At 39.3% G+C, this 27,500-nt stretch overlaps 1 protein-coding gene across 1 annotated transcript in view; it reads right to left on the minus strand.

The window, feature by feature from the left end:
• Positions 1–27,500, minus strand: part of vps13c (vacuolar protein sorting 13 homolog C) — a 608,306-nt gene that overhangs the window by 69,338 nt on the left and 511,468 nt on the right. Inside the window, exons 62-65 of the mRNA XM_051920790.1 lie at positions 24,573–24,677; positions 24,319–24,480; positions 14,573–14,698; positions 13,643–13,776 (exon numbers count right to left, since the gene is read on the minus strand). Coding sequence (XP_051776750.1) covers positions 13,643–13,776; positions 14,573–14,698; positions 24,319–24,480; positions 24,573–24,677 — 527 coding nt within the window. The remainder of the gene's footprint in view (positions 1–13,642; positions 13,777–14,572; positions 14,699–24,318; positions 24,481–24,572; positions 24,678–27,500) is intronic.

Here is a 27,500-nt window from a genome sequence, read left to right on the forward strand (position 1 = left end):
GACGTCACTGTCTCCAAGAACATCATCTCACGACCCAACCAGAAACCGTGGATTACTGCGGAAGTGCGTGCACTTCTGAGGACCCGAGACTCTGCCTTCAAAGCGGGAGACAAAGTGGCCCTTAGAAGAGCAAGGGCCAAACTCTCTCGGGCCATCAGAGAGGCGAAGCGCGCACACGCCCAGAGAATCCACAATCACTTCATAGACAGCGGCGACACACGGCGCATGTGGCAGGGCTTACAAGCCATCACACACTACAGGACGACATCACCTGCCTGTGACGGTGACGGCTCCCTCCCAGATGCGCTGAACAACTTCTACGCTCGGTTCGACAGGCAATACTTCACAGCTGCGAAGCCCCTCTAGCGCTGACGTCCGAGGTTCGATTACCATAAGCGAGTGCACTGAGTGTGTACGCCTGATGAGCCAAGAATACGGGGGAAAGACGTGTCGCGTACTCTTTGCATTATTTGACAGTAAACTATTTTCAATCATTCTATGATCTGCTTCTCACAACTGAAGGCACCGTGGCTGATGTTACCTCACTTGCTGGCCAACCATAAGCGTTACCTGGTAGGTAACCAGCCACTCACTTCACTCCCTTACAGGAATCGAACCTTGGACGTCAGCGCTACAGGCAAAGCCCCTAAAATTGCGCCACGGCGTGTGGTTCGTTTATTTGACAACATGTAGATCGGGGTAATTACATTCCGCGCCACGGCGTGTGGTTCGTTTATTTGACAACATGTAGATCGGGGTAATTACATTCACGGCATTCGAAGTCTGATTCACAATCTGATTGTATGGGTAGTTACCTACCAGGTAATGCTTATAGTTGGCCAGCAAGTCAGGTCGAAGTGATCACTCGAGTGAAGGCAGCTTCACAAAAAAAACAGATCCTTAAACTGTTATTAGTATATTTTCCCTCAATTTAAAAAGGTTTTCTTTTCTTCTTAATAAAAATTTAAAAGCGGTACTTCGCCGGTGCGAAGCGCGTGGATTTGACCGACTGACACATACAGACATATTCATGAGTGCAGGTACTTCGGAAAGAAAGCACCGTGTAAACCTAAAGTTTAAATTAAGACCTACAAAAGGTTGCCATTCATTTGAGGCAAGATTGCTTTTCTTCTTAACTATACGTTGCATTCTCAAGAGTGTGCTTGCACGGCTTCGGATATAGATATATATATATATATATATATATATATATATGTATGTATGTATATATATAAATATGTAAGCTTATAAGTACTGCCTTACTTCTCTTTAAGAAAGGAAGATGTAATGATATTTGATTTAAACGATTCCATGTCCTCCTGGGTTTGCTTAGCTTATTGTCATATATATATATATATATATATATATATATATATATATATGTGTGTATGTGTATATATATATGACAGCAACACTCATAACAATGACAACACAATTACATTGACAATCATGTTACGTTATTTTTAAAATGTTTCCTTTACTTTTTCATAACCTCTTTAACACACTACTTGTCCGCTGCGAAGCGCGGGTATTTTGCTAGTATATATATATATATATATATATATATATATATATATATATACACACACACATATATGTATACACACATATATGTATATATATATATATATATACACATATATATGTATACACACATATACATATATATATATACACACATACATGCAGTTTCAATAACATAGAAATCAATATAAACAACATTAACATCATTATCATATGAGAATATGAAGTAATATATAAGAAGCACATTTCATATAAATATAAATTATTAAACAGTAAAATCCATCCATCCATCCATCTATTTTCCAACCCGCTGAATCCGAACACAGGGTCACGGGGGTCTGCTGGAGCCAATCCCAGCCAACACAGGGCACAAGGCAGGAAACAATCCTGGGTTTTTATCTTTATTTTATTTTATTGTAGAATCAACTCCTATCTGCGCACACCATGGCGGCCGTGGGCGGATGCGTATGGTGTATTCACTCCATGTTATCGTGCATTGCGCTGTCACTGGTATTTTGATAAAAGAATTTGAACAACATATAAGAAGCGTATAAATTATTAAACAGTAAAACATTAACATTTAAGAAGTAAAGTTACATTAAGTACTACTGCAGTGCCTTCGGGTATACCTCATTTTTTGTTTGCCCATTACATGCTTAAATGTATACATTTTTTGGTGTACCTACCCGAGAACACGCGACATATAACCGAGCGTGGGAGAAGCATGGATTTTAAACACGCATTGAGTTCATCTGCTGGTCTCCCTCGTGGAATAACTGGTAATGTTTGACTAAAATCTACAGCGAGTAAAACGACATTACCTCCTATTTTTTTTTTTTACGATCTCTGAGATCTTGCTTTTTTCGGTTCAAGGCTTCATAAGCTCTTTTATGTTCTATGGTGTACTTATCACAAACCATCATCTTTGAATGTTGCAAGACTTTCGCCTTGTATGTAGATCGGGGTAATTACATTCATTGCATTCCTAGTCTGGATCACAATCTGATTGTGTGGGTGGTTACCTGGCACTGTAGGGTTGCCACCCGTCCTTTAAAATACGGAATCGTCCCATATTTGAGAATGAAATTGAGCGTCCCGTTTTGAATCAATACGGGACGGGATTTATCCCGTATTTTTTTATTCATTTTTTTTAAAGCAGCGTCTCATGCAAATCATCCCACACGCATTTTATGAAGATGCCTCCTTTCGTACTTTTGATTGGGTAATACTTGACGTCATCGTTAGTTTGATTGGTCTTTTTAACTGTCCAGTGAGGAGGGCGGGTCTTTTAAGTAGAGTCTGCAAAATGTTGGCACTGGGATGTGGCACCCGCTGCAGTATGCGTCCCTTATTTTTTTGTATTAAAAGTGGTAACCCTACCTGGCAGGTAACAGTTATGTTTGGTCATGAAGTCGTCTAAAATCCGCCACGTGCCCTCTTTTAATTGTGAGAAGCAGATATATATAGCCAAATTCTCGCGCTTCGTTGCAGCAAAGTACTGCTTTTAATTTTTTAAGAAAAGAAAACCTTTTTAAATGGATCGAAAATACAGTGTACGAATAACAATTTGTTAAGGATCCGTTTTTTTCTGAACCTCGCTTTTCACAGTTGTCGCGCTACGCCGTGTGTTTCGTTTATTTGACAGTATGTAGATTGTGGTAATTACATTCATGGCATTCGTTTTCTGAATCACAATCTGACTGTATGGGTGGTTACCTGCCAGGTAACGCTTGTGGTTGGTCAGGAAGTCGCCTTACATCCGCCACGTGCCCTCTTTCTGTTCCCAGAAGTTGATCATAGAATGGTTTTAATAGTTTACTTTCAAATAATGCAAAGAGTATGCGACACGTGTTTCTCCCTAATTCTGGGCTCATCAGGCATACACACTCACTTCATCCCCTCTCGGGAATCGAATCTCTATCGTCAGCGCCAGAGTTGAAGCCCCTAACGTTGCGGTCAGCAAGTCGGCTAACATCCGCCATGTGCCGTCTTTCAGTTGCGAGAAGCAGATCATAGAATGGTTGAAACTGTTGCCCCTAACATTGCGCTACGGCGTGTGGTTCGTTTATACCTCGTGTCTTCTCATGAAACTTTTATCTCGCGAATATGTTATTGCAATCCGCAGCGGGAGCGTTTCTATAAACTTAATTTAAACTTACGTTTTACACCGTGCTTTGTTTCCCTTATGAACATGCTTGTATGCTTCACTCGCTGGCTTCTTATTGTTTCGCTCCCTTCTCAATTGTTTAATGAATTTTTTGTTCTTCGCTGTTTGCGGCTCTTCCTTCATTTCTCCCTACTGCGTTATTTTATCTCGCGAATATGTTATTGCAATCCGCAACGGGAGCGTTTCAATAAACTTAATTTAAACTTACGTTTTACACCGTGCTTTGTTTCCCATATGAAGATGCTTGTATGCTTCACTCGCTCCCTTCTCAATTGTTTAATTAATTTTTTGTTCTTCGCTGTTTGCGGCTCTTCCTTCATTTCTCCCTACTGAGTTCACAGTCTTTTCACGTGATTACGTGGGAGGCGTGATGACGTGACACTCAACTCCGCCTCCCACGGCCATCAAGCTGCCGTCCATTACAGTATATTGTCAAAAATGAGGGTCCAGTTATGACCATTACGCGTTGAATTTCGAAATGAAACCTGCCTAACTTTTGTAAGTAAGCTGTAAGGAATCAGCCTGCCAAATTTTAGCCTTCCACCTACACGGGAAGTTGGAGAATTAGTGATGAGTGAGTCAGTCAGTCAGTCAGTCAGTGAGGGCTTTGCCTTTTATTAATTAGTATAGATACATATATACATATATATATATATATATATATATATATATATATATATATATATATATATATATGCACACATATCAACATATATATACACATACATATACACACATACATAAACACACACATATACATCCATCCATCCATCCTCTTCATATATACATATATACATACATACATAGTGCGTTGTAACACGGGCTGTGATTGTTACATGGGAGGGAGACGACAAATCACAGCTTCCCGCTTTCTAATCGGGCCTGTGATTGGTGCTTTGACTGATGCCTAGATCCCACAGTATGTCCCCTTAGGAGAGGCATTAGGCAAGTGTAATTGAATAGCGGTGCTGCAAGTTTAGTTTTACACCTGTTTTTAAGGCTTATTGACTGAAAGGGGCTTTCATGAAAAAACTTAGGGCTTTGCTACAGGATACACCCTCCACAAGTTAAGGAAGTAAAAATAAAGGTATATATTTCTGTTTTATTTAAACCTTTAAGTTTGTATGCGGGCGGCATGGTGGCGCAGTGAAAGGTGCCAGGTAGGAGACCCGGGTTCGCTTCCCTGCGTGGAGTTTGAATGTTCTCCCCGTGTCTGTCTGGGTTTCCTTCGGGTACTCCGGTTTCTTCCCACAGTCCAAAGACATGCAGGTTAGGTGCACTGGCGATTCTAAATTTTCCCTGGTGTGTGGGCTCTGCGGTGGGCTGGCACCTTACCCGGGGTTTGTTTCCTGCCTTGTGCCCTGTGTTGGCAGGGATTGGCTCCTGTATTTAGGATAGGATATTTAGGATATAATGGATGGATAGACATTTGTATGCATAGCCCTATTTGCCTGTTTTCGTTTTTTTTCTTTCTTCAGTAATATTTCAGCAAACCCGGAGCTTGTCAGTTCAAATCCTGGTACTGACACCACTGTGTGACCCTGAGGAAGTCACTTCACCTGCCTGTGCTGCAAAAAACAAAAGTAATGTAACAAATTGTATCTCAGATGTTGCAAGTTGCTGGAATAAAGGCATAAGTAAAATAGATAAATATGTATTATACACATAGGAACTATTCATTTATTTTCAGTTAAGTCATCTGCAGCAAACCTTTATAAATGAGGGTTTCTCCTTTTTAGATAGTGCAAACTGTTTCTTCTTCATTGAGGTTTTCTCTTGGAGAGCTTTTTTCATTTCATTGAAAATTAAAGCAGCAGCTGCCAAAATATGTAGCTTTCTTATTAATTTTTCAACATTGTGTAAAATAACTTTATAAAGTAACATAAAAGGTTTAAATACTGGTTATCCTTTTACACTAAAATATTACTAAAGAGATACAAAAAAGTAAAATGCATATGTTCTTTTTCTTTAAGGAGATTAAATATTACTGAAGAAAGAAAAAAAAAAAAACTAAAACAGCCAAATGGGGCTATGCATACGAACTTAAAAGGTTTAAATAAAACAGAAATATATACTTTTATTTTTACTTCCTTAACCTGTGGAGGGTGTATCCTGTAGCAAAGCCCTAACTTTTTTCGTGAAAGCCCGTTTCAGTCAGTAAGTCTTAAAAACAGGTGTAAAGATATTGACAATAAGCTACGCAAACCCACCAAGACATGGAATCGTTTAAATCAAGTATCATTACATCTTCCTTTCTTAAAGAGAACTAAGGCAGTACTTATAAGCTTACATATATATATATATATATATATACAGACATACATACATATATATACATATATACATACATATATATATATATATATATATATTTATATGTACATATATTTCTATATATATCTATATCTATATATAACTATATCTCTATATACATCTATCTATATATATATATATATCTAAATCCCCGCAAAGTTCTGCTTTTAAATTTTTATTAAGAAGAAAACCTTTATAAATTGAGGGAAAATGTACCAATAACAATTTGGTAAGGATGTTTTTTTGTGAAGCTGCCTTCACTCGAGTGATCACTTCGAGCTGACTTGCTGGTTAACCATAAGCGTTACCTGGTAGGTAACCACCCATACAATCAGATTGTGAATCAGACTACGAATGCCGTGAATGTAATTACCACGATCTACATGCTGTCAAATAAACGAACCACACGCCGTGGCGCAATTTTAGGGGCTTTGCCTCTAGCGCTGATGTCCGAGGTTCGATTCCCGTAAGGGAGTGAGTGGGTGGTTACCTACCAGGTAATGCTTATGGTTGGCCAGCAAGTCAGCTAACATCAGCCACGGTGCCTTCATTTGTGAGAAGCAGATCATAAAATGGTTGAAAATACTTTACTGTCAAATAATGCAAAGAGTACGCGACATGTGTTTCCCCCTTATTCTTGGCTCATCAGGCGTACACACTCACTGCACTTGCTTACGGTAATCGAACCTCGGACGTCAGCGCTAGAGGGGCTTCGCAGCGGTGAAGTATTGCTTTTAAATTTTAATTAAGAAGCAAAGAAAACCTTTTTAAATTAAGTCTTAAAAAGAGGTGTAAAGATATTGACAATAAGCTACGCAAACCCACCAAGACATGCAATCGTTTAAATCAAGGCGCAAGTCGAAAAACACCATCCCTTAATATTAGTTAACGATTAACACATTTCTATATATAAGGTAAGCATACAATACAACTGATATTATGTTGCTCTTATATATCTGGTGTACCAACATTTTTGTGCTTTTAACGGCTGAAATGTAACGTGGTTTGTGCCCTTCAGAATGAAAACAGTTTGCATTTACCTTTTTAATAAAAGGCGAGCTTAAAAGCTTGAGAAATCACCCCGTAAATGCAAACGTTTAATTGCACGTGCTAATATGTATGTTTACACAGTATTAAAAGACACTCAACAATTAACGTCATTTACCTTCGTTCCCACGTTTGACTCGTGCTGTAAATCTCTTCCTTGTTTTCAGTTCACGTGATTACATAGGAGGCGTGATGACGCGATAAGTGACTCCGCCTCCTCCATTAGAGTATATGGACAAAAAACAGGTTCCAGTTATGACCATTACGCATAGAATTTCGAAATGAAACCTGCCTAACTTTTGTAAGTAAGCTGTAAGGAATGAGCCTGCCAAATTTCAGCCTTCTACCTACATGGGAAGTTGGAGAATTAGTGATGAGTGAGTGAGTCAGTCAGTCAGTCAGGGCTTTGCCTTTTATTAGTATAGATATATATATATATACATATCTGTCCATCAAAGACTTAATGCACCTAATATCACTTTGCCAAAAAACGCACTTTCATTTCAACGGCAAGTATTACACACAGAAAGAAGGCATGCCGATGGGATCACCGTTATCTGGACTCCTAGCTGAACTGGTAATGCAACGATTTGAAAACATAGCTTTATCCCAGATTACACCCAAAATTTGGATACGCTATGTAGACGACACATTCGTCATATTAAGAAAGAACCAACTGAATGAATTCTTCAATCATATTAACACAATATTCCCGGCAATCCAGTTCACAATGGATAAAGAAAATAATCGACACATCAATTTCCTGGACATTTACATCAAAAGAAATAGTGACGCCACCCTGACCACAAGTGTTTACCGCAAACAATGCCACGCAGACAAGATTCTACACTTCGCCAGCAATCACCCGGTATCTCATAAACGGAGCTGCGTGAAAACCCTATTTAAACGAGTCCACATGCATTGTAATACCAAGGAAACAAAAATTAATGAGAGACGCTATCTGTTTCAACTTTTCACCTCGAACGGATACTCAAAATCATTCATCAATCGGAGTCTACACAGCAGGCGCCAAAGGAATCAGCATACAAGCGACGTAAATCACAACCCCCACCCCACCTGGCATTCACTCCCGTACCACCATAATGTGTCAGAAGGCACGGCACGCACCCTGACCAAGTGGGGCATCAAAATAGCACATAAACCCACCAACAATCTGCGCATGGTCCTGTTTAATGCTAAAAACAAGAAATCGACAGCCGAAACACAAAACGCAGTTTATAGTATTCCATGCAATTCTTGCTCAGCTGTATACATAGGACAAACGTCAAAAAAAATCTCAACACGTGTACAGGAACATCGCAACGCTGTCAGAAGAAAGGACGCACTATCTTTGATATATGCACATACTAAATCGACAGGACACACATTCAACTGGGACAACGTGAAAGTAAAATTTAAGGCCAGTACAAAAAGCGCCAGAGAGTTGGCCGAGTCTTGGCTATCAGATGAAAATGCCATCAACAGACACTTGGACATAAACCCAGCATATGCCAACTTAAGAAGGACATATGCACTTTAATTTAACAATACACCCCCCCCCCCCCCCCCCCCCCTTTGATCATACGGACTTAGTCACCTCCACCCACCCCCCACTGAATGTGTTGCTATATATTGCCTTTGATTCTTGTAAGTCTAAGCATTATCCTCTGATGAACACCCCTGACAGGGGTTGAAAGCTCAGGAATAAAACTATTTTATGATACGGGATTCGTTTTTTCTCCCTTTGTGGATCTCCAACTGCAAATATGCAAACCGTATCACAGACCTTCTCTTCCATTCATATACATATCTATATATATCTATATATACCTATATATACATATCTATATATATATATCTCTATATATAGTATATATATATATATATATATATATATATATATATATATATATATGTATATATATTGCAACCATTCTATGATCTGCTCTTCACAAACTGAGGGCACCGTGGCGGATGTTAGCAGATTGCTGGCCAACCACAAAGCGTTACCTGGTAGGTAACCACCCACACTAACAGATTGTGACACAGACTTCGAATGCCGTGAATATATATATGTCACAATCTGATTGTATGGGTGGTTACCTACCAGGTAACGCTTGTGGTTGGCCAGCAATCTGCTAACATCCGCCACGGTGCCCTCAGTTTGTGAGGAGCAGATCATAGAATGGTTGAAATAGTTTACTGTCAAATAAATGCAAAGAGTACACGACACGTGTTTCGCCCTCATTCTGGGCTCATCAGGTGTACACACTCCACTGCACTCCCTCTCGGGAATCGAACCTCGGACGTCAGCGCCAGAGGCGATGCCCCTAACGTTGCGCCACGGCGTGTGGTTCGTTTATTTGACAGCATGTAGATCGGGGTAATTACATTCACGGCATTCAAAGTCTGTGTCACAATCTGATTGTATGGGTGGTTACCTACCAGGTAATGCTTGTGGTTGGCCAGCAATCGGCTAACATCCGCCACGGTGCCCTCAGTTTGTGAGGAGCAGATCATAGAATGGTCTATATATCATAGAATATATATATATATCCAAATCCCCGCGCTTCGCAGAGGCGAAGTACTGCTTTTAAATTTTTATTAAGAAGAAAAGAAAACCTTTTTAAATTGAGGGAAAATATACCAATAACAATTTGTTAAGGATCTATTTTTTTTGTGAAGCTGCCTTTACACAGCCTCTCCGCTGTTTTATAAACGAACGCCATATAAGGCCGTCCTTTCTCCTAGCTTAGCGGTTCTGTATTCTTTTATTGTTTGTTTATTATGATTGTTATAGTTATTGTGTAGCTATTTGAGACTCACTGTTCTGTTCAGGTACCCATTTCCTTTATGTAGTCCGCGGATTCTCCGCTATTTTTTGTTCGTTTATTACGATTATAGTTATTTATTGATTCCCTTCTTTAGCTGACTGCCTGCTCATATAAGGCGCTCTGCTGTTTTTTTGTGAAGCAGCCTTTACACAGCTTTTCCGCTGTTTTATAAACGAACGCCATATAAGGTCTTCCTTTTGCCTTGCTTCGCCAAGGAAGCAGCCTTTTTATTTAATCCATGGGTTCTGTGCTTTTTTTTTTCTTTTTTTACGATTATTATAGTTCTGTTTGTATACCACGTTGTCAGTTCAGCATTCCGGTTGTAATATGACCAAGCCGTGCAAGCTTACTTTTAAGAATGCAACGTATAGTTGTACAGGAGAAAAGCAATCTTGCCTCAAATCAATGGCAACCTTTTGTAGGTCTATGAACTTAATTTAAACTTTAGGTTTACACGGTGCTTTGTTTCCAAAGAACTTGCACTCATGAATATGTCTGTATGCGTCAGTCGCTCAAATCCCCGCGCTTCGCACTGGCGAAGTACTGCTTTTAAATTTTTATTAAGAAGAAAAGAAAACCTTTTTAAATTGAGGGAAAATATACCAATAACAATTTGTTAAGGATCTGTTTTTTTGTGAAGCTGCCTTTACACAGCCTCTCCGCTGTTTTATAAACGAACGCCATATAAGGCCGTCCTTTCTCCTTGCTTAGCGGTTCTGTATTCTTTTATTGTTTGTTTATTACGATTGTAATAGTTATTGTGTAGCTATTTGAGACTCACTTTTCTGTTCAGGTACCCATTTCCTTTATGTAGTCCACGGATTCTCCGCTATTTTTTGTTCGTTTATTACGATTATAGTTATTTATTGATTCCCTTCTTTAGCTGACTGCCTGCTCATATAAGGCACTCTGCTGTTTTTTTGTGAAGCAGCCTTTACACAGCTTTTCGGCTGTTTTATAAACGAACGCCATATAAGGTCTTCCTTTTTCCAGCCTTTTTATTTAATCCACGGGTTCTCTGCTGTTTTTTTGTTCGTTTATTACGATTGTTATAGTTCTGTTTGTATACCACGTTGTCAGTTCAGCACTCCGGTTGTAATATGACCAAGCCGTGCAAGCTTACTGTTGAGAATGCAACGTATAGTTGTACAGAAGAAAAGCAATCTTGCCTCAAAGTTCAGTCAGTTCACGTGAGCCGCTCTCTTGTGTGATGTTGCGATGTCCATGGCTTAATTTAATGTTAGCTAAGACCCGGCACTTAAAAGTTTCTCGCTACAGCAATTTTAACTCCATTACAAAGTGATCCAAAGTCTCGTTTATACCTCGTGTCTTCTCATTAAACTTGTATTTCGCGAATATGGTATTGCAAATGGTAGTGGGAGCATTTCTATAAACTTAATTTAAACTTACGGTTTACACCGTGCTTTTTTTCTGTAGTAGCTGCACTTATGAATATGCTTGTATGCGTCACTCGCTCGCTTCTTATTGTTTCGCTGCCTTCTCAATTGTGTAATGAATGTTTTCTTCAGCGCTCTTTGGGGCTCTTCCTTGTTTTGTACGTACTTTGTTCACAGTCAGTTCACGTGATTATGTGGGTGGCGTGATGACGTGATACGCAAGTCCGCCTCCCACGGCCATCGAGGTGCACTCTATTACAGTATATGGACAAAAAAGAGGTTCCAGTTATGACCATTACGCGTAGAATTTTGAAATGAAACCTGCCTAACTTTTGTAAGTAAGCTGTAAGGAAAGAGCCTGCCAAATTTCAGCCTTCCACCTACACGAGAAGTTGGAGAATTAGTGATGAGTGAGTCAGTCAGTCAGTCAGTGAGTGAGTCACTGAGGGCTTTGCCTTTTATTAGTGTATATATATATATATATATATATATATATATATATATATATATATATATAGTACCATATCATCTGCATATAGTGATATTTTCTGTTCAAGTCCTTTGTGATAATCCCCTTTATCTCAGAGGCATTTCGAAAGTGAACTGTCAATGGCGATTGCAAATAGCAGTGGTGACAGGGGGCATCCTTGTCTAGTACCACGTTCTAGTTTGAAGAAATCTGAAATAATGTTGTTAATACAAACTGAAGTCTCTGGACTGATATACAGTAGTTTGATCCATGTACATATGTTCGGGCCAAACCCAAATTTGTGCAATATAGTGAAAAGGTAGTCCCATTCAACCATATCAAATGCTTTTTCTGCATACAATGATAGTAATATATCCGGGGTGTTAGACTTTCTGGGCGAATACATTACATTAAACAGGTGTCGAAGACTGGAAGCTAAGTGTCTGCCTTTAATAAATCTAATTTGGTCTTGTGATATTACCAAAGGAAGCACTTTCTCAATTTTTCTAGCTAGAACTTTGGAGAGTATCTTAACATTATTCAGAAGTAAGATTAGTCTGTATGATGCGCATTGTAATAAGTCCTTGTTTTTCTTAGAAAAGATGGTACTTAATGCTTGGTGAAAAGTCTGTGGTAGAATTTTATTCTCTCTGGCTTCTGTAAATGTTGCTAATAAAAGGGGGCTAACCTAATTGAAAATGTTATCAAATTCAACAGGGTAGACATCAGGGCCTGCTTGCTTCCCACTCTGAAGTGAGTTTATAGCATCTAGTAATTCTGACAGCGTGAGAGGTTTGTCTAAGCTGTGGTATCTGTAATGCATCCAAAAATGCATTAGATTGTGTCTTGTCTTCTCTAAACTAAGTAGAATATAAGGACTTATAGTAGTCTCTGTATGTGTGCATTATACTTTTATGGTCAATGATTTTGTCTCAGTCTGTGTTGGTAATTACTGGTATTGCATTACGAACTTTCTGCTTGTGGATTTGTTGAGCTAAGAACTTTTTAGCCTTCTCTCCATGTTCAAAGCCTGTCTTTTCGTATAGAGTGCTTCATTTGGAGAACTGGCATGTTCTTGATCTATTCTGATAATTTCCCTGATTAACTCTGATGCCACCTTGGTTTACAATTTATTTTTGTGGGAGAGATATGAAATAATCTGTCCTCTTAAAAATGCCTTCAGAGTTTCCCCAGAGTATTCCTGTAGAGACCACTGAGGTTGTATTTGTCTGTAAAAAAAATTATTTGCTTGGATATAAACTCTGTACAGTTCACGTCTGATAATAAAAGTGGGTTAAGACGCCAGCTGTGAGATGAGTATGTGTCCAGGATCAGACGGGCATGGTCGGAGATAACAATAGTGTCATACTTGCAAGATTTAATTGAGGGCAAAAAAATGTTATGTATAAAGAATAAATCAATTCTTGAGTAACAGTGATGTACTGGTGAGAAGAAGAAATATGCTCTTGAGTTGGATTAAGAAATCTCCAGGGGTCTGATAAGTTGTGATCAATTAAAAACTGTAATTGTTTTTGCAGTGTTAGATGTTATCGCCCCTGTGACAGGGGACCTATCCAGGTTTGGATTTGAAATTACAATTGAAGTCTCCAGCCATTATAATTTAATAAGTGTTCACATTAGGAATGGATGCAAATATGTTTTAGATGAAGTCCCTATCATCTACATTGGGTGTGTATATATTTATTAAAATCACAAATTGATATATGTGTCCACAGTTAAATAAATTACCCATGATTTCCCTCCTTATAGATCCATATGAACATAAATTGCAACTTTACATGTTTTTACAATAGCCAGTTATTCAAAAAAAAGGCATTTACTATGAAATGTATTCATATAAAACACTATTTTGATATAGATATTTACGTACCTTTGCTTGTATTTTAAAGTTAACATTGAGGTGTGGTTTATAATGAGAGCAGGGGCTGCCCCATCATAGTAGTCTGATAATGTTATCATATTTGCATGGTCTGTAATGTTGACATCAACTATAATTCCGCCACACTAAAGCAAAAAGAAAAAAAATGACTTAATGTCCAAGTAGCAGATATTTCTATTAAATAAGCTTATTTAAAGATATTGAATTTTTGAAGAGGTCTCAAACTGTTTTACTCTTTTTACTGCTGGTTAATGAAGATGCATGGTTCACTACAATGCAGACCATGAGTGCTCATTAAACACTAATACATATCTAGAGTATAAAGACACAGCAGTAATTCAGCAAATATAATTTCCCAGAAACCAGATATGCAGTTCCAGAAATCTTTAAGAATCCCAAAGAAGAACATGAAAGTACCTTCACAAATATTCTAAAATGTATCCCAGGAGTTGTGAAGATTTACTTTTAACATGCCTAACAATTTTATGACTATGCCAAAAAAATAAAAAACTGATCTATGTTTTAATTTTTCATGGCAATCCAATAGCAACTGTTGTAATGCATCAACCAACACTGGATGAAGGCACCACAAAATGCCCCATTAGACATACACTCACATTCACTCCAGAACATTCACCAAACAGCATCCACAAGAACCCATTGTGTACATGCAAACTTTATGAGGAATGCAACACATTAGTCAATGCACACATACAGAACATTTAAGTAAACTCAAAAATGAAATTGTCTAAACACTTAAAAATAACATTCACTAATGTAATAAGTATCAGTAAGAAAATTGTGACAAGCAGACAAAAAAAATCTTCAATTTTTTTAAAGTGTAATAAATTACCCAGTATAAAAAAAAAGTTTATTAAAGTTGAAATGATGTGTCATTATTATTCAACCTGAAAAACATACCATATCCATTCGTAACAAGGTGCCATTATCCTGTTTGTTGTATTCAAAGGATTTAGAAGAGGTTTCGGAGCCCACAACTCTAACACAAAGTCTGCCTGCTGAAGTCTCTGGCCAAAATGGAAGACACTAAGATAGAAAACAAAATTCCAGTTATATAACATTGTTTTAAAACAAACAAACAAATACCAGCCTTTGGAATAAAATGGGTAAATTTATAGTATGGCACTGTCAGAAATTAGTTTATAAGATGAACCCAGCCTTTCCATATTTCATAACAAAGACGTTAACTATAAAATGCTAGAGTAAACCTTTAAATCCCCTGGAGGTCCACGATGGATACAGGTTTTTGCATTAACCAGTTTCTTAATTAGCATCTGATTATTTACTCATAAAGCAACTTTTATGGCTTAGTTTTAGTTAACTTGCTTGTTACAATTCAGAACCCTTAATTGCATATTTTAGTTTTAAACAGCGTCAAATCGGGTGTGAATTTATACTGGCACTGTTAGTTTGAGTCAGATCATTGGGTATGGTTGAACGTAACAGAGAATAAAACTGAAAAAAGCTAACTTTTACAAATACCATGCCTTTACAGCTGATCTGACGCTGTTCGTTTTCAAATAATATTGCATTAGTGCGACAATGTTTTCTCATTGGTACTATTCAGGTCATAAAATGATTTCTTCAAAATGTCACATATATTTGTCTGTTTCTTTTTTGTCTGGTGCTGTGTTGACATCGTGCACCAGAAGGCGTGAGCTTATTCAGTGTGAGCAGAAGCATGCAGGTGGCCGGTTGCTTGCGCTATAACATGCTTGACTTGACGGCGAAGATTTAGAAGAAAAAAGATGCTGACGGAGAGGTGGGAAGGGATTTAAGGTGGGCCGGATTTACGAGTTTTTTCATTGGCTCTGGTAATTCTAGTGTTAATTGTGGCCTGTTTTCTTAACCAGTCATCAGTTGAGGGGCAAATGACAAAAGAACCACCAGCTGTCCAGCTAACATGCTTAAATTTAAACATGTGTGGATCCATAATGAAGGATCTGTGTTAATAAAATGTTCTCAAAATAATTGAGAGAGAAGTAAAGGACAACAAAATGTATGGCTAAAGTTTTGACTTGGAAGACTACAATGGAATATCCCTTACCTTTTTGGACTAGACCCTGGCAATAGAGACTGGCTTTTGAATTTGGAATATTATCTCCCTAATGGGGAAGGACCCTGACCTAGGGTCTCATTAATAAAGCTTGCATATAGACAAAAGAAGGTTCAAAATGTGTGTATGCAACTTTCCACGTAAAAGTCATGACTTACATGCATAACTCATATCACTGTGCTTTAATTATAATGTGTGTTGATGTAACAAACATATTACACCAAAAAAGAGATGAATATGATGTATAGACAGTTTTATTTCCCAATGCAACATAGTTTCATTGAAGAAAATGTTTTTTCATCAGTTTATATCATTTGTCTGTTGTTACTTCTCAGATAACTGGCCAACAGGTCAGAAATATCTGTGTCAAGCTTCACTCTGTCATATGCGTTCTGTGCATTGTGTCTTGATTTCGTGGGTCAACTCATGATTCATTTATTTTGCGGCTTTGACAGATGGTGCTGTATGTGGTTGGGTGCCTTGTTGGTAAGGGAACTAGCCGAACCCTCAGTGTTTCATATAACCTGTGCTATTCATTGAAACAAATCATGGCATTACAAGTGCCAGGTGATAGTGGCTGATCGCTCAAATGATGGTGCCTTACACCTTTCCCAAATCCCTGGAGCACAGAGGAGAGGTGCTATAATGCTGTGCATGATCTGAAGTATATCGATCTTGCACTCTCAGTTGCGTAACACAATCAGATACTCTTGAATGAAGGTGGCAGGGTCTTGACACATCAGGAAGGAGAAGCTGCCCTACCAGCCAATGAAATTCTGTATAGCATTATGACTGCATATGTATGCGATTGATTAGCATGCTCCACATATAGGAACTTCAGGGCGGCGTTCAAGACACGCTCACGTACGCATATTTACAAGATGATTTATAAAGTGTATATTATGTAGAAATGTGCGAATGTTGTTAAAAATCAGTTCTGGTGGGTTTTTTTTTTTTGACACACGCATTTTCCTGTTTTTATAGCGTGCACATATTTTCACACAAGATTCCATGTAAACTTTTACAAATGAGTCCACTGGTGTGGGATGTTGAAAAGTACCAGCTAGATACAGTTGGTATTACCTCTACACAAAGTAAGGGTTTTGGAACCAGACTTCTTAATAAGGGGTGGTCTCTCTCCTACTGTGGGGCTCCCATGTGTGTAAAGCCTTGGGCGGGTATTTGAGATTATTCACAAGCACCCAGTTGAAGGCTGTTCAGTTGAAATTTTCACCAGTGGATAAGAGGGTTCTCTCAATGTGGCTACAAGTCACAGACAGGAAAACTCTAAATGTTGTTGGTGCATAAGCACCAAAGAGCTGTTTGGAATATTAAGTCTTCTTAGAGAGTATGTGTGAAGTGCTTTAAAAGGTGCCATCTACTGACTTGGTAATCCTACTGGGTGACTTAAATGCTCACGTTAGGAATGATGGGAGATGACTGTAGGGGTGTGATTAGAAGGAAAACACTGTCAGACCTGAACAAGAATGGGGAGTTGTTGTTGGATTTCTGAGCTAGTCATGGATCATCCAAATGGGTACTGATCTTATTGAGATAGTGTGGTTAATAGAAGACAGGTAAAATATCATTGGATTGGCAGAGGGGTATGATTGACATCATATTTAAGAAAGGTGAACAGAGAGTGTGTTCCAACTAGAGACATATAATACTACTCGGCCTCCCAGGTAAGACCTATGCTGTGGTGCTCAAGGGGAGACTATCTGGTGGTTGAGCCTGAGATACAGAAGGAACAATGTAGATTCCATCCTTGCTGTGGAACAGTATACCAGTTCAACCCCTTGTACAGTTCCTGTTAATTATTCTGAGAGTTATTTATTTTACACTTTAATTCAAGGGAGAACAAGCATTAGGATTTTATAACTAAATCTTACTATCTCAGGTCCAAAATACCACTAAATAGGTTAAAATATTACTAAAAAATAAGCAACAGAAATGTTTAAAAAAAAGTTAGGTTAGAAATGAAATTCCATCCATGAAATATATGGAAATAATCTTAACTCCACCCTCCTATTTCTTCCAACTTTCCTTTTTTTTCTAAACCCAGGTACTTTACAAATTACTGACCTACTAGGGTTTATTCAACCCTGGCTATAGTTTCTTTTCTTTTAATGTATTAATTTCTGTGTCTCTGAAATATGATTGTATAAATTGTTTGTATTTGCAATGTGTGGAGTTAATTACTTCTTAGAAAATATCGCTTTTTAAATTATTTTGTATTATTGTATTGTATTGATTACATATTAATTACTTCAATTCATTGTAGTTTTTATATGTTGAGCTGATGCTTCAGCTGAGAGACACTTTGGAGAACTGTCAGTGTTAGTGCCTTGGGCGGGGGTGTAAATTTATGTAGTTTGGTTAATTCCTGTCATTTACAGATTTGAATTTGGATCATTTGAAAATTATGTAAGTCTTTGTTTTAGAATAAAATAAAACTGTTTTCATGGACCAGAGGCTATATGGTTAACATATGTACAGAATGTAAAACACCCTAATGGTAACTGGGAGTTCGTTTAGATAGACAGAAAGATAGATAGAATTTTATTTGTTCCCAGTGAGAAATTTGGCTTTTTACAGATGCTCTTTAAATAAATAAATACATAAATAGGTAGATAAGTAAGTAAATAAATAAATATACACAAATAATTCAGTCTGGTAAACATACCAGATGACTACAAAGCAATATGATAAAAATGAGGGAAATGTTCTGACTTGGCTGTCACAGTTACAGTGAGGCATTATGCTGACGTACTGCTGTTGGTATAAAGGAGCCCCAAGTAGCATTTCTTGACACACTTTATCTGATTTACTTGTTGACTAAAAGTACTCAGTGTTAGTGTGTCAGAGAGAGGATGTGCAGCATTGCTCATAATGGCAGTCAGTTTTAATTCTCTCCTTTGCTACTATTCCTGGGGGTCCAGACTGAGTCCTATAACTGAACTTGCCCTTTTCATTAGCTTACTGATTCGGTGGGCCTCTCTTGAAGTGATGTTACCACCCCAGAATACCACACCGTATAAAATCACACTGGCCATCACAGAGCTGTAGAAGTTGCGGAGGATGTCACTTCCTACATGAGAGGAATGCAGTCTCTGAAGGAAAAAGAGCCTTCTCTGCCCCTTTTTAATTAGTAGTTCTGTGCTTCAAGACCAGTCCAACCTGTCATTACTGTGGACCTCCAAGTAGTTGTAGGAGTGGACCACCTCTATAGCCACTCATTGAATAATGACCAGACACAAAGGCTCTTTTTTGTTGCAGCAAAAGTCAAAAACCAGTTCCTTAGTTTTGTTAATGTCAACATACAGACAATTTTTTTTGCACCTAGACACAAAATTTTCCACCTGACTGCTCCGTCTCATCCCCTTTATCAATACACCCCATAAGTGTGCAGAATTTCTGCAACTGAAATAACCTGGTGTTATATTTGTAGTCTGAGGTGTACAGAGATGAAAAGAAAAGGAGACAGATATGTGATGAAATCCTACGGAATGATGTCCACTCGCTGCTGGATCTGACCCACAGACTAAAGGGTGCACAAGCCACCTGGAAACAATGGGGCTACCCAGGCTTGACCCCAATTTTGATCCAGCCAACACAGACCTTCAGGGTTGCCAGCTCCACGGGTAGAAGATGCCAGAGTGTGAACACCATAGTGCGGACTAAACGCAGCTGATTTCGCTGTAATCAACTGGGACATTTGGCTCGGGAGTGTCACCTCCCACCTGCACAAACAATAGCTATTGGTTTGGCCCAGGTGTGCGGCTCACAAGTTTCCCCCAAGATGTTAAAAGAGGACAATTTTAAGGTCTCAGTTACGTTGGCCAGACGGGAATTTTCGTCACTGTTGGACTCTGGTAGCGACTTCTGCATAGTCCACAGACCTCAGACAAAGTAAACATCCGCTGCGTCCATGGTGAAATTAAAACATACTAGACTATATTACTCCCACTGAAATTTAAAAGGAAGAACTTGAAGGTTTGGACTGCCATATCAGACACCTCATCCTGGCCACTCCTAATAGGAAAAAGGAATGCCCTCTTCAGATGGGTCTTGGCCACCAGCAGAGTACCTACCCCCATAATGGATAGAGAGGGGCTTGCTGGAGACAATGTCAGTAAAGGAAATGGGTTTGAAATTGAACCGGACGAATTCTTAAGTGAAGACCCGGGAGAGCTGTCAAACTTTTCTGCGCTGTCGCACGCACCAACAGCCTCGACAAACCGGACACTCAATATGGACCCGGACAAAAACGAAATAGCAGTGGGAGGTGAGTGTGATTCTGTATCAAATACAGAGGAATCAGAGACTGCCATCCAGGCAGAGTTTGCTCGCCTGCAACAAGCCAATAATAACTTTTTAACCAGAAATAATTTTGCATTCAGACAACCCCACGTTGCAAATGACTCTTACTATACGGGGAGTGAGGACCCGCATTTTAAAACACGTTTTTTTACTTAAGGATGGTTTTATGTATTGGGTGATTTCTGATTGCATGGGTGATGGACATATCGAGCAGTTGGTAGTACCAAGTGAGCACAGGAAGAAGGTTTTAACAATCGCTCACAGTCACATTTTGGGGGGTCACTTCAGCATGGAAATGACGAGGGAACGCATTTTGAAATGCTGTTATTGGGTGAATATGGGCCGAGATGTAGAGCAATTTTGTAAGGCCTGTGCCGACTGTCAAATAGTTTCTGCTCATAGACCCGCCAGGGTACCCCTTGTACCGATGCCTATTTTAGACATCACCTTTCAGAGGGTGGGATTAGATATTGCTGGCCCGCTTCCCATGAATAAAAGTGGCTTTCAGTATATGCTCGTGTTAATCGATTATGCCACAAGATATCTAGAAGTAGCAGTGCTGCGAACTATTGCAAAAGAACTCTCGGATATGTTCACATGTATTGGTATCCATCGTGAAATTGTCACTGATCAAGGCACACACTATGTCCTGCATCATGAAGCACCGATGTGAAAGCTTCAGAATTAAGCAGTTACACTCCACGGTTTATCATCCGCAGATGAATGGCCTGACTGAACGATTTAATAAAACCTTAAAACAGATAATTCTGCGGGTAGCCCATGATGAGCCAGCTTCCAGGGATACAGTTGTACCTTTCTTTCTGCTTGCTGTCTGGGAAGCCCCGCAAGTGTTCATTGGGATGAGCCCTTTCAAACTACCTCATGGGCTGTTGAACATTTTTCAGGAAGAATGGATGGGGGTTCGCGAGACAAACACTAGGGGGAGGTTTGTCTACCGAGTCGTTGAACTGCAAGAGCAGATTGCCAGATTATCCCCTATTGTGGTGGAACATCAGCAGTGCGAGCAGGAGGTACAAAAACGTAATTATGAAAAGACAAGTACACTCCACAAGTTTAAGAAGGGGGATTGCGTGCTGGTGTTGATCCCGTCTAACTCACATAAATTTCGGGCCAAATAGCAAGGGCCGGTAGTGAAAGAAGAGCATATGTCCCCAGTGAATTATAAAGTCAGAAGTCCCAGGTGGACATCTGTACAAATTTTGCATATTTATCTTTTAAAGGAGTGTCATGACCGTCACTAATTCCTGGTCACGGCCACAGCGGTCCCTCAGACTGAAGTTGCTATTAGGGATGATTTAACTGACACCCAGAAAGCGGAACTGCTATGGCTGATTGAGGGGAACTCGGACGTCTTTTTGACAACGCCTGGCCGGACGACAATTGCAGAACACAAGATTGTCACTCCACCCAGTCTTATTATACAGGTGCCCCCATATTGCATACCAGAGGCAACAAAGAAAATTATAAACAAGGACGTTCAACAGATGCTCTAATTAGGTGTTATTCCGCCAAGCAAAAGCGAAGTCCAACTATACTTGTCTCAAAGTTCGATGGTTCGGATCTGTATTGATTTCAGGCATTTGAATAAAATTTCCAAGTCTGATGCATACCCGATGCCGTGTGTGGATGAGCTGTTGGAAAAGCCTTGACCTCACTAAGGGTTATTGGCAGGTCCCCTTGGAGGAGTCTAGTTGTGAGAAGACTGCGTTCACCACTCCGGACAGGTTATTTGAATTTACTGCACTCCCTTTTGGTCTCCATGGTGCACTGCTGACCTTTCAGTCAGTCTGGTCAGATGGACCAGATTCTGCATCCAAATTCTGCATACGCGGCTGCCTATCTTGATGATGTGGTCATTTTCAATAATGACTGGGAATCTGATCTTGTCCGCCTTTGGGCGGTGCTTGACAGACAACCCTAAGAAGTGCAAGCTAGGTATGTTGGAAACCCACTATCTGGGATATTCCATGGGAAAGGATTTGCTCAAGCCTCAAATGGACAAGGTGGGGTAGGTGCTTGTCCCGAAACACAGAGACAGGTCCGTGCCTTCCTCAGGCTTGCGGGATATTACAGGCAGTTCATTCCTAATTTTGCACATCGGGCTGCCCCCCTCACTGACTTGACAAAGGGTAGAAAGAATCATAGTGTTGTCTGGACCAATGCCTGTGAGAGAGCTTTCGCACACCTAAAAGCCGCTTTATCATCATTCCCGGTTCTGCGGGAGACTTTTCGAAGGAATTTATTCAGTAAACAGATGCTAGCGCTTTCAGTTTAGGATCGGTGCTTTTACAATGTTTTGAGAGGGAAGAACACCCCACCATGTTTCTCAGCAGAAAGCTGTTACCCAAGGAGCATAATTATTCGACTATTGAAAGGGAGTGCTTGGTGATTAAGTGGGTGGTGGAGGCCCTCCATTACTATCTCTGGGGATGATGGTTTACCTTTGTGACTGACCACGCCCCACTACAATGCCTGTACAAACAGAAGGATACGAAAGCCTGGTTCACTCGGTGGTCTATTAGTTTGCAAATTTTTGCTTTTGATGTTTGCCACCATCCTGGGGCTGCACACACCAATGCTAACATTCTGTCCTGCCTAGCCAAGCCCTGCTTGGAAGTTTGCTTTGCTCACACTGGTGTGGAGAAAGCTGAGGCAGAAGATGTAAGGTTTCTAAACTCTTCTGGGACTCCCCCCAATGGGACAACACACATCAAAGAGAGTCCCAAAGCGTGATCACCGTGTCTGTGGAAGACAGCTTCTCCGTTGCTGGGGCAACCGCAGGCTCCCAGAGCTGCAGTGGCTTGCCATGAAAGCAAATCCAAGCTGACCATGGTCACACTATAAGCACCTGTTGTTGATGGGTAATGGAAAGAACATTATAAAGGCAGGGAACAGTATTACTTGGCAACGGCCATGCCTGATTGCTGCGTCTGTGTATTGGAGAGTGGTAGATCCCGCTACAATAAATAACCATGCTGTTCCTGTTTCAAGCGGAATAAAGCTGGTTTTGCTAAAGTACTGAGACTCAGTCTCATGTTTTTGGGTGCAAGACAGGGAATCACATGTCACATGCAAATTAAGGTAACTTCATGCCATGAACCATTTCATATCCCTGCAAGAGACCAGTGCTAGTACTCTGGTTTGTTAGGGGCACAGGAGGCAAAAGCATGCCATTTCCTTCATGGATGACCTGGCGCTACTCAAGAATATACCCCGCTCAACCTATGAAGCCTTCCTACCCCACCAATGAAGAGCAGTCTTCTACAATATTTCCTTACAAACCCATTAACAAGAAATTAATGATTTATAACACAACATGTTTTAAATGTTATTTTTGTGTACAAGGCTTTGCCCCGTCCTGAATGATACCACTATAATTCACCACCGTTTAGGTGATGTATTCGATTCAGACAGCAAGTTGACCATAAACTGTCCTTGGACCCCTTCTTGCAGTATTGCCAGTTAAATAATAGGTATAAATTAATATAAATAAACAGTGAAACATACAGAGTGGAAATTGAAAATGTAATATAAAATTACACACAAGTCACAAAAAAAATGTCAACAATCGGATCTGTAACCCCCTTACCCCTAACAAATACAGTATACCAATTACACGTACGTAAAAATCTAAGGCAACAGACAACACACCATGCCCGCAAACTTAATTTCTACTCTCGTGGAGTGGTAGTCCTTTTCCCAGTCTTCAGACATGCTATCCCAGAATAAAAAGATTTTATATAGCTCACCCAATCTTGATTCACCAAACTGCCCCATTTATTCTTTGCTGAACAGCCTCAATCCAAAAATAACTGTGCTGGGTGATTCTTTGAGGTGAACACCTCCAAGAACGAAATGTAATTCAATATCCAAGGGAGACCATCTTCTCTTGGATAGTCTACACCTGTTATGTCCATTGTAATGCTTAGTGTTTTGTTTTGCTCCTTCCACTCTTTCTTTTTCATGCTGGCTATTTAACTGTACTTTGCTATCTATCTCTCAATGACAAGCCCCAGAGTTCCGTCGCAACCGGTCTTACCGTACAAAGGTCCTCACTATTGTACTCTGCCCAGAATACAAAAGAATATCCAATATAATACATTATGTATCAGCACTACACAGAGACCACCACCAATTTGGATTTTTATGCTTTCGGGGGGTTCAAAAGTCCTTCCATTCCCCCAAGAATCCCCATATTGCTTCTTGATGGTTATCACATTACAATACTTTTTGATAATGATGTTACCTCAGATGCTGCAATGTAGTGCCATTTTTCAGTCATGGATGTCGTCATCTGTAATTCTCCAATTTCAAGTTCATAGGAAGACTTGTTTACCAGAGTATAGAAAGGGCTCAATGTCACAATTCTGGTTAAGTTAAAACTACTCATTTGAATGCCCACTCCAACCTATAGTACAATAACAAAAATTTTGATATTTAGAAATCTACCTATTAAATACAAAGACATGTACTATGTGCCAATTAATTGTGAACACTTGCCAAATATTCCATGTTATCAGCTGGGCATTTCACACAACCATAGCTTCCAACAGTGTCCATAGAAAAGCTGCTTGACCAAGAGCTAGTTGAAACACGCAGCTGAACCTAACATGGAGAAAAGCAAATGAAAAAATAGATCTAGGCACAAAATAATAACACAAAATATTTTAATGAGGTGCTTTCAATGTAATTATGTAATACATGTATTTGTAATATAAAGTATGCAGTTGAAGTCCGGTTTAAATAAAAAAGGGATAAAAGGTATACTTCCGTATAGTTTTCAATGAACCCCATGACTGAGAAACCAGTAGAGCCAATCAAGCATAGCAGGTCAAATTGACTGCTGCTATCTCATTATTCTGCAATACTATTTGTGTTATTTATTCATGTACAAGACACTTTCCAGAATTGTTTCTTTAAACTGGGTTGGATGAAGGAGTAGACAGGTGGTAGAGTTTTTTAGTAATCAGTAAATGAAAATCTTTTAATGCTTATTGTGATTACTGAGCTTAAACATTTAGAACACATGAAAAGATACAAGCTAACAATAAAACCAAACCCGATTTCTTCAGAATACTTGGCTAAAGGCAAAGCAAAGTTTATCAATTTCCAGAAGAATTAAAGGATTTAAAGAAAAACTAGCCGACGCCTGCCATAGCATATGGCGGTGTAAGAATAGGAGCGGAAAACGGTGTGAAAGGAATTCAGAAATCAAGAAGAAATAAATACTTCTTGAAAGACGCAGTGTGCATGTAGAATTTCCGGCCAAGCAGGATTACATGTGAAAGTGATAAATAAATCAGGCTTTCCGAACTTACGTACTATGGCCATGGCATCCTGATAGTTTTGTTGCATGTATCTTGGACTTCCAGGAAATGTGGACAGTAATATGATCATTTTGCCTACACGTACATTATTTTCAGCGTTTGCTTGCAGTGCGTCAGATAGTCCTTTGTATTGTTCCACGTGCAGATCTTGTTGATGTAATCTGAGATAGTTGAGACACGTGCCCTCTGTTTTAACATACGCATCTACGACGTACTGTTGGAATAGTTTGCAGCTGCAGTGCAAAATACTAAATATATTCCTCATTGCTAATCTGTACGCGTAAAATTGGCATTGAGTAAGCCTTATTCGCTTGGTTGTTCTTTTATCGGGAACATGTATATAAATCTGTGTGCCAGCCAATGTCTCCGTAAGGTAATAAAAGTGGGTAAACCATAGGATCGCAATTCATATTGAGCGTGGAAATCTGTTTACAGGAGTTGCCTATGGGATAGATGCAAAGCTCCCTTTCGGCAGGCGTTTTGCCATCTTATCAGACGAAAATCACTGCAACATCGGTGTGACATGTCGGGGCATTGTATCGTCGTAAATCTTTCCTAGGGTTTTCCTTGAAAACCATTCGTACAGATGCTTTTGGATTGGACTGAGCAATTTCATGCATGTTTTTGTATGATTTAGCGATGGGGTTGATGGTTCTGAGCATGGAATCTAGCTGGAGAAGTACATTTTCGCGGCATGCAAAGTTTGCTTTATTTTGTAAGCGTACTTCAGTAGCTTGGCTGTGTCAAAAACATACAACTGTCCATATCCTGGGGAGGTAGAAGTGTTAGCGTATAGTGGGAGATTTGGTGATAAATTTGCCCGTGTATTTTAAAACAGTAGGTTCCTGCAAAGGTGGTAAAGCTACTTTACCGTTGTGGCAGCACCTTGAGTACTTGTTGGATGTATTATGCTCAGCAGGCCAGTATAGTGCATGACATGGAAGAGGACGAATAGGAATCGAGAAATGCCGTGTCGGCTGCGTGTGGGCGGGACCGGTTTTGAAGTGGAAGTAGGATGAACCAGAAGAGAAATATATATAAGAGATGTTCATGTAAAAAAGAATAGCCAAATCTTTACACTGGACCTGATCATACAAGATGGAATACTGAGAGTTGGAGAAAGACAGCTAAACATCCTGCAATTCTTCACAAACATTCACCTGTTGCTTCTCTTATATTGTAGCACAGCCACAAAGAAATCGGACATTGTGGATGCAATTATATGCTTGCACAATTGCGACAGAAATATTGGATACTGCAAGCAAACTCAACTAGTCACTTCAAAGTGTACAACATGCATAAGATACAATGTGGAAGATGATCAAAAAAATGATAGATTTACCAGAAGATAGATTGTTACCTGACTAACCACCTTTCTCCAAAATTGAAGTCGATTTTTTTGCACCCTTTCAGGTTAAAAGAGGACAAAGTCTAGTGAAGAGGTATGGAGTAATTTTCACTTGTCTAACAATTACAGCTGTACTCATTGAGATTTCACACAGTCTGGATGGTGATTTTTGTATCAATGCAATACTTGGTTCATTTGCAAAAGAGGACAAGTTAAAATGTTGCGCTCAGATAATGGAACAAACTTTACTTGAGCAGAAAGAGAGCTGCGTGAAGCAGTAAAAAAAACTTTGACCTAAAAAAATAAGCAACGCCATGATGAAAAAATTAAATGTATTTTCAGTCCACCATCTGCCTCACATCAAGGCAGAGTATGGTAAAGACAAATCAGCAAGCATACAAAATATTCTCAACACGATATTCACCAACAAACACTTGATGATGAAAGTCTTCAAACAGTAAAGTGTAACACTGAACAAATCATCAATAACAGACCCCTCACAAAGACATCAAATGATCCAAAAGATTTAGAAGCTCTGACACCCTATCACTTACTTTTATTGACACCACCCAACAAGCCTCCTGGACCTTTTTCTTGTTTTTTATTTATTTTTTCTCATTTTTTCACACTGATTTTTTGCAGGTATTAGAATCAAGAAAAATTATCTGCCAATATAGTGAGAAAGTTTACCTTGTTAACTTGTTAAATTTTCTAAAAATGAGATTATATATCTTACACATACAAATCTACTCA

Source organism: Erpetoichthys calabaricus, chromosome 17, assembly GCF_900747795.2.
Source record: "Erpetoichthys calabaricus chromosome 17, fErpCal1.3, whole genome shotgun sequence".
Taxonomy (NCBI): Eukaryota; Metazoa; Chordata; class Cladistia; order Polypteriformes; family Polypteridae; genus Erpetoichthys; species Erpetoichthys calabaricus.